The sequence below is a fragment of the Haliaeetus leucocephalus genome, unplaced genomic scaffold, assembly GCF_000737465.1.
Source record: "Haliaeetus leucocephalus isolate CR32 unplaced genomic scaffold, Haliaeetus_leucocephalus-4.0 Scaffold802, whole genome shotgun sequence".
NCBI classification, from domain to species: domain Eukaryota; kingdom Metazoa; phylum Chordata; class Aves; order Accipitriformes; family Accipitridae; genus Haliaeetus; species Haliaeetus leucocephalus.
Genome location: NW_010973238.1, coordinates 4628095 through 4643648, shown reverse-complemented (window position 1 = coordinate 4643648; position 15554 = coordinate 4628095). Strand labels below are relative to the sequence as shown.

The 15554-nt window shown below is 38.3% G+C and overlaps 1 protein-coding gene across 1 annotated transcript; it reads left to right on the top strand.

Moving 5' to 3' along the window:
• Position 1: 1 nt before the first annotated feature.
• FZD10 (frizzled class receptor 10) lies at positions 2-1828 on the top strand (the record flags this gene model as incomplete). The annotated part of the gene is made up of 1 exon (XM_010581754.1): positions 2-1828. A coding segment is annotated over one exon (1758 nt), but the record flags the coding sequence as incomplete, so codon positions are not given.
• Positions 1829-15554: the final 13726 nt, after the last annotated feature.

The window sequence follows — 15554 nt, the reverse complement described above, 5'->3', positions numbered from 1 at the left end:
GGGGCCAGCGCCGAGGAACTTGGTGCGGAGGCTGCTGCCGCTGCTCTGCTGCCTGACCGGCTTCTGCGCGGGGATAAGCTCCATAGACATTGACCGCCCCGGCGACGGGAGGTGCCAGCCCATAGAAATCCCCATGTGCAAGGATATAGGGTACAACATGACGAGGATGCCGAACCTGATGGGACACGAAAACCAAAGGGAAGCTGCCATTCAGCTGCACGAGTTTGCCCCCTTGGTGGAGTACGGTTGCCACAGCCATCTGAAATTTTTCCTCTGCTCCCTCTACGCCCCGATGTGCACGGAGCAGGTTTCCACACCGATCCCAGCCTGCAGGGTCATGTGCGAGCAGGCGAGGCTGAAATGCTCTCCTATTATGGAGCAGTTCAATTTTAAGTGGCCAGACTCTCTGGACTGCAGCAAACTGCCCAACAAGAATGACCCCAATTACCTGTGCATGGAAGCCCCCAACAACGGGTCAGATGAGCCACCCCGAGGGTCCAGCATGCTGCCACCCATGTTTCGTCCACAGCGGCCCAGCAGTGGCCACGATCTGCAGCAGCATAAGGACAGCCTCAGCAGAACCTCCTGTGAAAATCCTGGCAAGTTCCACCATGTGGAAAAGAGCGCTTCCTGCGCACCGCTCTGCACTCCAGGGGTTGACGTGTACTGGAGCAAGGATGACAAACAATTTGCTGTCATTTGGATTGCCATCTGGTCCATTCTGTGCTTCTTCTCCAGTGCTTTCACCGTACTCACTTTTCTGATAGATCCTCAGCGTTTCAAGTACCCCGAGCGGCCCATTATCTTCCTCTCCATGTGCTACTGTGTCTACTCAGTGGGGTACATTATTCGCCTCTTTTCGGGTGCTGAAAGTATTGCCTGTGATAGGGACAGTGGCCAACTCTATGTCATCCAGGAAGGACTGGAGAGCACTGGCTGCACCATTGTGTTCCTGGTTCTGTATTACTTTGGTATGGCAAGTTCCTTGTGGTGGGTAATCTTGACTTTAACGTGGTTTCTAGCAGCTGGGAAAAAATGGGGGCATGAAGCAATTGAAGCAAACAGTAGCTACTTCCATTTGGCAGCGTGGGCCATTCCGGCTGTGAAGACCATAATGATCCTAGTTATGAGAAGGGTGGCTGGAGATGAGCTGACAGGGTTGTGCTATGTTGGAAGCATGGATGTGAATGCCTTGACGGGGTTTGTACTCATTCCTTTGGCTTGTTATCTAATCATTGGCACTTCTTTTATTCTTTCTGGTTTTGTGGCCCTATTTCATATCAGGAGGGTGATGAAAACAGGTGGAGAAAATACTGACAAGTTGGAGAAACTTATGGTCAGGATTGGCGTCTTCTCAGTCTTGTATACAGTGCCTGCAACTTGTGTGATAGCTTGCTATTTTTATGAAAGACTTAATATGGATTATTGGAAAATTGTGGCAACTCAACAGAAATGCAAGATGAACAATCAGACTAAAAATTTAGACTGCATGATGAATAACTCTATTCCAGCAGTAGAAATTTTTATGGTCAAAATTTTTATGTTATTAGTTGTGGGCATTACTAGTGGTATGTGGATCTGGACTTCCAAGACTCTTCAGTCCTGGCAAAATGTTTGTAGTCGAAGATTGAAGAAGAGAAGCAGGAGAAAACCTGCGAGTGTTATTACAAGTAGCGGAATCTACAAAAAACCTCAACATCCACAGAAAACTCACCTTGCAAAATACGAATCAACATTACAGCCACCCACTTGTGTGTGACCAGGTTTTAGAAAAGACTATATCTCACCTTACAGACTTACAAATGTCAACAGTAGCGGTCAAAAATTAAAAAATTTTTTTTTTGTCAGAACGGTTTAATATCTCAAGGCAAAAAATGTATCACGCTGAATTCAGGACCTGGTGAAAAACTGAAGGTAAATGTACTTATGGAAAGGTTTTCAGTGGAAGAAGTATTGTGAATTAAAACAGTCTCTTCTGTTACTAATTTGTAGTTAAGAACTTCATCCAGGCCTCAGATTTATTTTTCAAAAAAGCACCAAAACCCAACACCCTATTTAACTTTTTCATGTAGCTGAGCTGGATTTCCTACAGGTTTCTGAGTAACAAGGTATGGTCAAGTTTTATGGAGCAATGATTTGATTTTAAAAGGGCCCAAGTGAGCATTGTCTCTTTAGGGAAACTAAGGGCCCAAAGAGGCCTATCCTCAGTAAGGATGCTATCTGTGAAAGCAACTTCCGTGCTAACTTTTTATTAAAAAGAGACAGAGAGAGAGAGAAATCCTTTACAACTCATCTCAGCCTAGTGGGTTTGGAGTGCCTAAAAATAGGTTCAATCTATAATGCTTACCAATATTCTTTCACTAAAAGAGAAACTTCCTGCACCAGACACAAACTTTGTGAATAAGAATAATGTGCAATACATTTTTTTTCTTACCATGACATGAAAAGAGAAACAAGTATTTTGCTGTACATAAAGACAACAAAAGAAATCTCTTAACAAAAGAACTAAGAGGTCTAGTCCTCAGAAACCCTTTAGTGTTACATTTTGTGGCTTTTTAATGGAAATCAAGCCAATGTTATACACGTTTGGACTGATTTGTGCAAAAAAAAAGGGGGGGATCAATTCAAAGAGACCCAAAGGGCTTATTGACTCTTTCTATTGTTAAACAAATTCTCACTATGAATAGATCAAGAAGCACTAGATTCTGCAAAGGGAAGCTTTGTATAAAGTGATGCTCTTTACTGTGCTGGGGGTGCACAGTTTTGTGCTGTATATATTTGTAATATACAATTATTTTTCATGCTCCACTATTTTATTAAAAATAAAATATGTTCTTTAGTTTGATAATTTTGTGTGTTCTAAACATTCTCTGATGTGCTTTGTGGTTAATAAACTTGTTTTCTCAATTATTTGATAAAAGCACACTTTGAATATAATAGTTGTTGTTATACTTGCCTGCAAGTATAAACAGATAGAATAATTTACTCAAAAGAAATTGCAAGTTGGAATTGAATGGATTTTGAAGTTGCCTCTCTCTGTGAGCCTCTGCAACTGAGAAAACTGAATGGGAAGAAGCTTTAGTGATGTAAAAAAGCTGCAGTGATGTAGAGTAGTACCATGTTTACAAAGCACTGAGATTACAACAATGATCCTTGGTTAACACCCCTTTAAAATTTGCATAGGATATGCTCAGCATGTTAAAGATAGCTGGCTCACTTCAGCGCAGTTTGAATACAATTCAGTCTCTACTCTTCAGGGATTTTTTTTCCCTCCTTCGAACACTGCTGAAGTATCACTATTATTTGGGAGAAGACTTCAGGAAGAATGGGAGAAGTGGGAAAATATAAATACAGAGCTTGAATACTACTTTAGGAAAGGCATCTGATAAAGCTAAAATCATGAATACATTTTGAAAAAAAAAGTTTTTAGTGAAGCATGATTTTGTATTAACCTGGAGTTTTCCATGCAGTTAACTAACAGGCTGTGTGATCACCTGGTGAGATAGTAATATAACCTCACTTTCTCACACGGGCTGTTCTAGAAAACGCATTATCAGGTATCTCCTAACAGGAAGAAGAGAGGTCTTTATGGACCTTGGTAGAGTGAGGATCCCTGTGACACTCATCTTGTGGCTAGGAACTTTATAACAAAAGGATCTTTTTTAGTGGTCTGGTTTTTCAATTTATCTGTGCAGTGTGACAGATAAATTTTTGTCTTCTTGTAGTCTTTTTAAATGTTTCTAGCAACAACTAGGAACTTGAATGACAAAAATTATGTTGCAGATATTATTAATCACCTTTATGTCTAAAATGCACATATACAAAGCAGCTTTCAATATAAACCTGTTCTTTTGGGGGAAGAGGAAATATATTTTTCTTCCTTTGTGCCTATGTGCCACTGTTTGATACACGGCTTTTAGATGCCCTGGAAGTTAATCCTGTCAGAGCACACCCTGCTGGAGCCAAAGTAGGACATTGCACCAGACAAATCCACTTCTGAAACTACTGAATTAATGCCTTTGCATCTGTATACATTCTAGTTAAGATCAATTACATTAGATCCTAAGAAATACAAAGTTTTAAAATAGCCTGTGTGTATTGCAAATTGCTACAGGAATCCTTCAAATATGTGTTTTGTTATTATGTGTGTCACCTTGCCAGTAACGTATCTGCTTCACACAAATTTCATCTCTGACGTAAAGGTTAGTGCTGGTTTTACTAGTGACAGATTTGTTTAGGGAATGGTTTCAGGCTTCACTCTAAAATACATTAGCCACTGAAATAAACATCTCACTGTTTTTGTAGACTATAGAAAATTATTTGCTTTCATTATTGATCGTGTATTTTTACAGTCTGCTACTAGGATTCTGGAAGAGAAAAAAAAATGAAGAAAAATGTTCAGCAGTGGCTGAATTTCTGCTGCCGTTCTGAGTTTAATCAGTTGTCAGCTTAGGCCCTTCACCGTCACCAGAGCAGAGCTGCAAGTTCTTCTATGTAAATGCCAGATATGAATGCTTAGCTAGATGCATTATGTTACAAATAGATTCTTGCTAAACTGTAAAATAAGTATTTAGATTCTGTTTCAGCTTTGCAGTTATTCAGGAATAATGAGTTTAATTTTTTTTACTGGTAAGCAAACTAGGTTCTTCGAGTATATAATGATGATTTCATGATATCAGGACTCATGCATTGTAAATGCAGCAGAGTATGATGATTGTCTTTAAGGGCATCTTAAGAGTGAATTAATTCAGAAGTTGTACTTCTTACTGTCCCATAACTCGTAACAGTCTTAACAGCTTAATATTGAAGTTGTTACTTAAGGAATTGGAAGCTTACACCTGTTAAGGGAAGGTTGTATACATTTCTGTGATTTAATATAGCATTATTAATAATTTAACAGAGAATTTTATTCTTGTCTTAGAAGGTTGCATATTAGTTAAATGATAATCACAACAAAAATAATAATAAACCAAAAAAGTCTTTAAGAATATATCACAAAACCATTCTATATTAAACTTCTTTACTTTTCACAGTAATTTTATATTTCAGTAAAATCATGTTTGTATTTTTATTTTTGAATTTTAGAGGATTTTTTTCTAAGTACTGTCAAGGCCTATTGGGTATTTGCTTATCAGCAGACTTCTAAGAAAAGTGTCTATATGTGGATGTATTAACAATTCAGTCACTCCATAGCAAACTTGTTGAGAAATTAAAACAAGTCCAGAATGTCCTTCTAGAAAGGATATTTTATCACAGTCCAGTGGCATTTATCAGACAAAAATATCTCCAAAAAATTCATTCTGTTAGTGTATACATACACTGTAAATCAAGGATCCGATATTTGCCACAGGCTTCTGCAAGAGTGCTCTGTTCTCTCCTGTCAGAGCTGTAGATTACCCACGAGGGTGCAAATTGTCTCAAACTCTGTAGGTTTTAATGGTGCAGATTATGGCTCCGCATTCAGGTAGAGATTCATATGTTAGGGCGAGGTTGAAGAAAGGCAGAAAGTTCCTTTTTTTGGCAAAGGTAGCTTGGTAGAGTACCTTTGTTTACTGAAGAGAGATTAATGAGGTAAGAGTATGCAATCAGCAGGGGAAAATGGGATTCAGAAAAAAAATCCCAAAATTCTATTTACAATAATACGAGTCTTGTTTCTCAGTGAAACGCCAATACTTCTTATAAATAGAAATAAAATTAAGCTCAGTAGTTTCACAGTTTAGTTTTAGGTATGATGTATTCGGACACTTTGAACAGTACAGTGCAAGCACCATGGTTGAAAGGATATGAGGAGCTCGGTCAAGGAATGTTCAGATCTCTTATCAGATGTTTCCCAAAGTAGCATTTCATATGTATGTTATTATGAAGCCATTATTCACATATGGCTGTCATCCCATGGCTTCAAACTATATGAAAAGCCCAGTAACAACAATGTCTGTAACATACACCCTTCTTATTCTAACACTTAAAATCCATGGCTTCAAGGGGATAGTTCTGTAATGATGGGATATTATGTGCTCAGGTGGTCTTTTGATGACAGGTGGTCTCCAACAACAGATGGCCTCAAAGGAGGAACTTCAGTGCATTTTAGTTTAAAACATTTACACATTTCTTTAAAAAAATTTGAAATGTTATCCTTGCGTAATGTTCTTAAGTATTTTAGACAGAGTAGCCAAGTTATTAACACTGACAGATGATAAATCAGGGCATCCTTTAAAAGGTGGGTGATGGTGATTATGTGGTCTTGGAGCTTGCTTTGATCAGAAGTGACAGGCCTGTAAGGTCTGTGCCACTCAATCCCCCCTGAAGGGAGATCAGCACCTGTTTGCACTTTGAGGCTCCTCTACCTCCCACTGCCTTCCAGCACTATTTCATCTTTTTTAACACACTTGATGTTGATTGGCTTTAAGCAAAGTCATTATTCATTTACAAAACACTCCTTGATGGAGCTTACTCAAAACTGTATTTCAGTAGTGTGTTTGTGCTGTTACAGTTAAGATTGTATCAACATTCCCATTACAAAAGCTTTATTTTCAGTGAGCTACAAGTTAAAATCAGCCTGGGTGCTAATATTAACCTGGTTTCTCTTTTTTTTTTTGTCCAAACAATAGTGTGTATTGCCCATGAATCTGCTCAGCTTGAGCTTTCTGTATCCTTACATGTTTATCCAGAAGAGACATGTGATCAGGTTTGTGAAACAAACAGGTCCTGGTTTGGTAGATCAGATTTTAGCTTAATAAATACTGTTCCAAATAGCTTTGTCTTACTTGTGAAACGTAATGGATATTTCTAGAAAATAGCACAAAACAAGTCTTTGATTTCACCAAGGACCGTACGACAAATCACAGAAATGAGTCTCCACTTATTATTTAATGTTGTATATGCAGGCCTTTGGTAGGGACTTGCCAATCTAGATGCAAATACACACTGCCATCAGTGGTATCTCGTTAGTTAATTCTAGTGTGTCTGAGAATAGATGTGGTTGGTGCCTGCCTGGTTTGGGAGCCCAATTCTGCTTTTCCTGTAGTAGCAAAGTTAAAGCTTTGGGGAGTTGTACATCAAAGGCAGGACTGAATGATCATTGTGTATATTTGTAAGGCATTGTTTAAAAAGGAATTCCTTCAATTTGTTGTCACTAGTTTCTTCCTTCTATTCTTCAAGATCTCCTTATAGATCTGCTCCACTGAAATCAATGGGTGTCCAACTAATTTCAGTGTATGCTTTGAATGAAACTTCCTATCTCAGGGAAAGCATGTGCTACAGGAAAAGTCATTATTTGGCACTTTTTTTCCCACATCAGAGCTTTTTTTTTTTTGGAAGTTCTGATACAGCATAAATTCATAACATGGAAAAAGAATCAGTGAGTGAAATTATTTCAAGTATATTTTCAAAATGTGCTACTATGTTAGAATGGACAAAGTATAGTATGGTGCAAAACCAAGCGTCATTTAAAAATGAAATTCAGAAGCATTGGATGTTGATAATGTTGGAATGGAGTGGAAATTTTATTTTCTTTTTAAAGTTTATTTAGGCTTTTTGAGAACACTGCACTTATATTTATTGCAGAATGCTCAATATTAATAAATCTGCATTTCCTACCAGCAGTATAGCCGATCAGAAATTCTTCAGTCAATTTACATCTTTGCTCATGAGTCTACCTTTTCCGAGGGGCTTAGACCTATAGTATCCATGGGAGCTAACGATGAGCAGCAACATTTTGAGTTGAGCCCACAATGTGCTCCTTGCTTCCTCCTTTCTTCACTGATCAGCACTTCTGTTCCCCTTCCCCTCTCTTCCACTGCTGATCAGTCTTTCATCATCTGCATGTGACTTGCTTCTCTCACCCTCCTCTCAAGTGATCCCATCCTTTTAGTCTCTAATCTGCCCACACACAGCTTTCTGTGGTACTGGCCACTAGCTATGACTGCTTTGAGCTTTTTTGTTCGACATAAACGAACAGATATTTCAAAACTTGTGTTTTATCTTTCTTTTTGGATACGGACTGCGCTAAGAAACAGAGGTTCAAAGTTCTGAGCTACCAAAGGTGCTGATGAACACAGGAGACTGGCAAGAAGAGACTGCCAGTTCTGAGCAGGTGCCTTAAACTTGAAAATATTCTTTTGTTGAGGACAAGCATTGTTTGGTTGTCTTGTATTTGTGTTATTTTATATTTCCTTTATCTGAGACTAATATCTGTCTGTGTGAAATAATAAACAGGAGAGGGAGAAAGAACATTTGATCAATTGATAAAACAGGGGGAAAAAAAAACCCACCTTGCACTCAAAAGCTTTTAGCCTGGGGAGAGGTTTGTATGCCTCAAAGCTTGCAAGTTTTTCCCAGTTATACCCAGCTGGTCTACTAGAACCGTCCTATCTGCCTTCAGCCTGTCTTTCTCATATCCTTAATTCCTCACAGCTATAGCAATGCTACACTTACAACTACATTACAAATAGCAATGATAAAACTGATTTTGACCTTAGTGGTTCTTAAACTTTAAACAAATTTTAAAACCGGACTATGATCACTACGATAATTTCATAACATTAGAAGTCATGGTACTGAAATCTGAACCTTTGATATTCTTTCAATTATACCATTTTTCTTCTTTTTAAGATTTTAGTGAATCTGGTCAAAATATTTTAATTTCATCTTGTCAGCATTTTGTCTTGTAAATTGATTTTTAAAGAAAGGACAGTTTTCTATTCAGGTTTTAGGCTTTTTAATTACTGTAGGTGTTAGGGGTTTTTTTAATCCTGTCATCTTTTTTCTTTTTTAAATTACATGAAAGAACCTTTTTTGTTCTTTAGGATACTGATTTTAGTAATGAGATATGACAGTTTCCCTAGACTTCTCATCCTTTTGCAAGAATTTCAATGCAGCCTTTTCGTTTCTTCAGTAAGCCTTTCTTGTTTGACATAAGACATGTTGGTAATGTTTTCATAAGTTACTCATTGACAATTAGTAGAGAATAAAAACCAAGCTACATGTCTACATATGATTTTTATGCTAACTTGATCAATTTGAAACCAGATTAAAAAAACTGTTTAATTAAGTTGATGCAATTCCCGGTGTAGGCATGGTGACAGAGCACTGGACCAAGTAGAGTAAAACTGAACTGTGGGGTTTGGAAGATCAAGTCTCACTTTAGATGGTTTTAAGCTTGAAAATCTTTTTAGGTGTTTTTAGTAATTTCCCTCTTAGAAATTTTGGCAATTGAATTGAAGCATAACATGAGGACCATAAGCATAATGCAATACTACCATTCTACTGTATCCTTCTGACAATTTAAGCTTTATGCCTTCTTTATGGTAGCGGTAAAGTTACTTTGCACAAGAGTGGCTGTTAGAAACACTGTCATGGTTAAGAGGGGACAGAGAAAAACTTTTTCCTATGACTTTAAGTCAGCTCAAGCTAGTGTTTTGGGGGGGCTACTTAAAACTTAGCTTGCTCTTTCCTCTGTGCTATTTTACATCTTTGTACATCTCAGCTCTGAATTCCAGGTGGCATGGGACAGACCAGCCAATCATAACCAAAGAATCATCCAGAAAATTTAATTAGCAAGGGCAAGCCTGTGTTTCAGCTGACTTTCAGTTTAGCTAGTCTGGAGCAGTACTGAAGTGCTTGGAATCTTTGCTGAAACACATGTCCAAGTGTGCTGACTGCTACTTACAACACCATCCGTAGATAGGGCAAACTATGTGTCTTACAAAGAAGGAGCTGCGATCCTGGGTAGTATTTTTCGCTTTGTTTCAGTCTTGCTACTGAGATAGAAAAATAAAGAGTGGACCAAATTTTATGTTTCTTTTCACACTCTGTAATACCTCTTCGAGAACCTCCTTCATATACCTAACAAGGAGAACTGTGTAAAAGAGACTTCTGAATCTTGAATGCTGTAGGGTTGTCTTTGATAGCAAGTTTCACAATAAAGTAAACACTGACTGAGCATATCTATATGGAGTGAGTTGAAACTTTGCAAATTGTGAGTTCCTCCAAAAAAGAAAGAAGAAAGTTGAGCATAGGTAGTAAGTAGGCTAAAGATATGGAGAACAGAACCATGGGAGAGGAGGAAGGCAGGCACAAACTGCCTCAAGGGAGGTGTCACTGTGTAAGTCCTAAAGCTAGAGATACACAAACTCAACTGCTTATTTTTTGTGCATTAATATAAACTGGTTCCCAGGAGCTTTGGTTTCCATTGTACTGCTCTGACCCACTACTCTCCTTACAGATACAGAAATGACATTCACAGATTTTGATTCCATGATTCCCTGGTTATTGTGTGCAAGTGCAGCAGTCTTTACGGTGGAATCTGAGTATCTAATTTTATGCACAGTATTATACACAATTAGAAGGGAAGAGTATCACAGTGTTACATCTTTTGATAAACTGAAGTTGCCAATGTATGGGTTTTGAAATAAATTACAATGCAGTGACAAGAGACAGTTTGAAGAATAATCAGATTCAGAACTCCAGCCATCACTGATTTTGTTAATTAACTTATCTGGGGCAACAGGTTCTTCTGCATGTTACTTTGAAATTTCCACCCTTAAAGCCCACGTGGTTTGGACTGTGAAGGGGTGTATTATGCAGCTCTTTGATCAGTTTTGAAAATTACTCAAAGCTCTTCATTTGCAGGATACGATAAAACCAAAATTTTAAAGGCAGAGAAAGGTATGTACTTTACTCGTTTTTGTAACATCCAAATTTGGCTTCATAGGGACTGTTGATGGTTAGTGAGCTCTGAACAAGGTACTTAATGAACCAGATTATGCTTTTATTTAGTAGTACAGGAAACACAAATGAGATTGGTCTCAAGTGTTTTTTTATTTCAGCCCTTGATATCAGAAGCCGCCCTCTTCTGTATATGCACATATTGGAAATATGATGAAATGGAACAATTGTGAGTTTGTCTTCCCCTCCTCAGACTGCCATCATCCACGGGGTTTCAGGCACGACTCAAATAACACCAAAGCAGAATCACAGCCAGAGTGAGTTCTCAGTGGAGCATATCCTCTCTGATAAAAAAGCAGATTCAATTTATCTATAAATATTATGTGTTTCCTAGAAAGAACACAATTCTGAAAGAAATAATTCAGAAGTTATTTTGAGAACTCAAGCTTCTGTTTCCATTGTTCAAATTTTGCACTCAAATCTCCATGTGTCTCTGGAGCCCAGAAAGCAAACTAATGGTTTTCCTTCTAGTTTGAGAATCATAAGGCTCAAAAGGGCTGAAAACGTCATAATGCCCTTTTTGTGAAACTTGCTGAAATGTTGTGACATGGGTTTGCAGCTTTCATCTTTGCACTGCAACCTGTGCAGATTGAAGATCTCCCTTGTGCAACGTAGACATGTCCAGACTCACTTTAACGCCAGTCAGGAGCACAGCTCTGGTCCTGTGATTTCCCATCCTATGGTGAATCCTATAGTACCTAATCCACAATCAGTGTCCATCGAAGAATTCCTGTTTCCAGACTGAAGAGAACCAGAACTTTTCTTCCCCCTTTATCACTCACAGTAGCAGTGGAGGTTTTAAGTATAAACGCTGGCAGTAGTAGTTTTTGGGTTTGTGTCTGCTTTTGTACTAGTTTGAAGTAATTTTGAGGTAGCTGTTTTAGTTTGGCAACCCCTGTTAATGTCCCTCTCCTGCAAGTAATCTCCATTTGACTGCATGTTCCCACCTTCTTGTGTTAATGATCACTGTTCAGCTGGGTATTTAAAGCATCAAAGAGCTGCTGTTTGAAATGCAACCTTAAGCAAACTATCCATGTCTACAGCAGAACTCAGAATGCTGGTTCCTTGTTTGATGTGTTTAACACAACAGACATATCTACAACTTGGCATTTAAAAACATCAACAAAACCAAACAAGTTAGTTCATTTACATAACAAAAAGTTCCTTGGACTTGCAGGGAGGTTCCTTTGAAATGCACAATTGTTTCTGTCACTGATGGGAGAGGGATCTGTCTAGTCTGGAGCTCAACCTCTTGTTTCATACACACACCAAAAGGCAAAATGTCAGTAAATGAAACCTATGCCTTCCTCGTGATAGGACATTTAAAACAAACAAACAAACAAACAAACAAAAAACCAAAGAAACAAACCAAAACGAAACCAAAACTGCAGGGTCTCTACCATTATATATTTTTCCTAAAGTACTCTTTTTAAAGCACCGATTCAGTACAAGCTTTGCAGCTGGTTTTAACAAGTACAGAATCAGCTTGTGACTGATGTAGAAGGTTACAATTCATAATACAGTTCCGGTAATAACCTCGGGTCACTACAATGAGTGATTCATGACTTGTTTTTTTCATTATATCTGTTGAAAAACATACAATACTCAAATAGTTGTAGTCTGAGTAGTTTAGTAAATGTATATGACAAAATATCCTTTTCTATTGTCACAATCTGACAATACATAAAGCTCTCACCATAATAATATTGAGAATGTTGATATTTCAAATCAATAAATCATATTTCAAGGCAGGTTTAATCTTTTGGATTTGTACTTTAAATGTACAAGCAGCACTTCAATAAACTATGTAGTGATTTTTTTTCTTTTCCTTTTTTTACAAAGAAGGCATCCCTGAATTATCTCCTTTTCATTCTGGTATTTGCAGAAGTAATTTCTGAAAACAACAAAAGCAATCAGCAAAGCAAATTCCCAAGTTAATGAGAGCAGTTCATGTTAGGAAAGGAATGGTTGGGTTCTATTTGTTTTCTGTGTTTCCCATGGGATGAGTGACACATGATTAATGTGTCTGATGAAAAATAAATGCTAGTACAGTAAAAGTGACAGTAAAGTAATCCCTTGAAATATATTGTAGCACTCTATAGTGCAGAACATAACAAGCAGGGCCCAGAACCATGAAGCAGTAACTAAAATAAATGCTCAGAATTTCATTAATTTGAGTCTGCTATATTAGATCTTTGTATGGCTTCAGTTAGTGTAATATCCGATCACCTCAAACTATAACATTTGTTGATCTAAATATGAACACCAAAGCTATAACATCCCATTGCAGATAGTGAACTGAAATGCAACAGAGTGTAGACAAGTTGTTCCCAGCTAGCGAGGCATGAACATGTTAGAAGGGAGGCACAGCTGAATTGCTGCAGGCGCTGTGGAGCAGCTGACTCACACAGGGATGGAGGGGTAAATTTCCTCCAGTCAGCTGAGCTGGAAGCCACAGTTTTTAGATACAACATCAAGCATCAACAATATCTTACATCTGCATGAAGCAGTAGTTCCCACAGGTGCTGTGGAAGAGGTGCTTTGGGAACACAGCAGGGACAGAGTGTCACTGTCTTTCAGGAACAAGTTGGAGCTGACTGATGGTATCTGGCCAGTGTGCTCCCGGTTCCAGAAAATTCATGAAGCCACTAGACCTGTTGTCTCTCATGGGGCAAGCTGGTATCTTGGCGGGGCTCCCATATCCTCCTGAATTCTGTGGGTAATAAGGAACCAGCTTTTTTGTATAAGGGCAAGACTGATATCTTGCCTCTCTGCTTGACTCTTTCATCTTCATAAATTCAGTGAGAACAAAACCTTGAATTACCAGTCTAAAATGTAGGAGCGAAGCTAAGGCAGAGCAAGAGAAGGGATATGGCTTTTGAAGGGGAGTTTGAATGGTAGAAGGTTGGAAGAGAGTGGAGCTTGCTATATTAAGGATATGTGAATGCCTGGTGACTTACTGAATTCTCATATTTTATAAAATGCCACGCATTATTGGGTGTCTAAAATTTCATTTTTGTATTTTATAAATGTTCATCAAATAATATCTATTATGAGGTTCTGGGAGCAATCAAACTTTGTATCATGGGCAATAAAGATAGCAGTTCTTCCTGTGACAATATGATTGCAACATACTACACTAGCATCCCCAGTTTAGCGCTTCATGGAGTAGTTATTGCACCTCAGCTTTAGATGTTACAATATAACCTTTGGTTATTAATGATTTATTGTGCTAGTGTATAGTTACTCTATAGTCAAGAGATTCATTATAGTCGCTCCTTTTTGCTGGAGAAGTTTGATTCATCTGCCAAAATCTAGCATTTTCCACAGATTATCTAAGAAATCTCCCTCAGGAATTTAAGACTTACAGTTTTCATTAGTTCATTTTGTGTATATAGGTATGATGGTGCCTCTAGAACCGAGTTCAGAACTGTAAAAAGACAAAGTATCCTGCCCTCCCTTCGGAAAAAGCTTGTAGAACATTTCTGAGAAAGGGTGTGAAAGAAAAGGTGTAGGATTATTTCCAAAATATTGGAGCAGACTGGACCTATCATGGTTGTCAGTGCAGGCATGTATCAAGCATTGTCTGAAATTTTCACAGAAAAAGTGGTGAAAAACAGAGATGGTGAACAAATAGTCTTCATCACAAGGAGAGGACATCTTGTTTTCACAGCCATTTCACAGACAGTGAATATAGTAGCTGAGATCTGCTGCTGGTAGAGTCCATGCTCTGTCGAGCTCCTAAAAGTCAGATAACTACAAAAGAGATTTGAGGCAGCTGATCCCATCAGCACAGTGAATCATTCTCATAAAGAAAAGAATAAGACAACTTTACAAATTCTATTTTAGCTCTTGCTTCCCAAATAGGAATCTTTAAAACATGTTGAAAATGATGTGACCACAGTCTATTTTATTGCAGTGCCTGTAAAAATGCTGTAGGTTTTTTGAGGTTTTTGTTAAATTAAGTTCTCTTTGTCCGTGATCCTGGCACGGTCTGGGATTGGTCACTACGCCGTGGGAGTGCCTGTGCCAGTCAGAAACAGGGCTGATGCAATTACTGGAAAAGCTTCTTTTCCTGTCAGTTAGGAATTTTGTCAGTGAGAAAAAGGAAAAAATGGCCTATGTTTCTATTTTTCTTTTAAACTGCTCCACCTATTAATTAGGCCACACACCCTCGGTGAGCATAGTACGGACAAGAAAGACTGGCCTCAGTGATCTTAATAACTGCAAAAACCGGTATGTCTATTATACTTTGGCTTCAGCAGATGAATAACATTCCTGGACACAGGAAATGTAGAATACCTAGAGAAAGCTCAACTCATATTTAGGAGGAATAAATAAGTAAAAGGGCCTTTTCTCTAGGGATTTACCAGTTATCACTGTGGTTTGGATTTCATAAGGGTAGGAGGGGAATGATGCCCCTTTCCACCCATCAGTCTCCACCCGTGGCAGCATGGTTCTAATGGAATGTTAGGCATGAGAGATAATTAAAAGCACTGTAATAACTGTACAGAATGTGTCACCCTTGCCTGCAGCTTCACCATCATCTCAATTCACACCCTACCCCTTTCTTTTTGCTCCACCCAAGCTTTGGTTTCCTTCACCCACTCATGACTTTTGTGCTATCTTTCCATGCTGGCTGAAACAGCCTCCCACTTTCTGTTGCTTTTCCTCCAGAATAATTACTGGTCTGTTCATCGTTGCACTACTGTATACATAATGACCAAATTCGTGAAGTTACCAAACACCGATTAAATCAGTATCAGCCATAATCGATATTCTTATCTATTAACAACTGACCATAATGTATATGCAGGTAGGATAAAAGC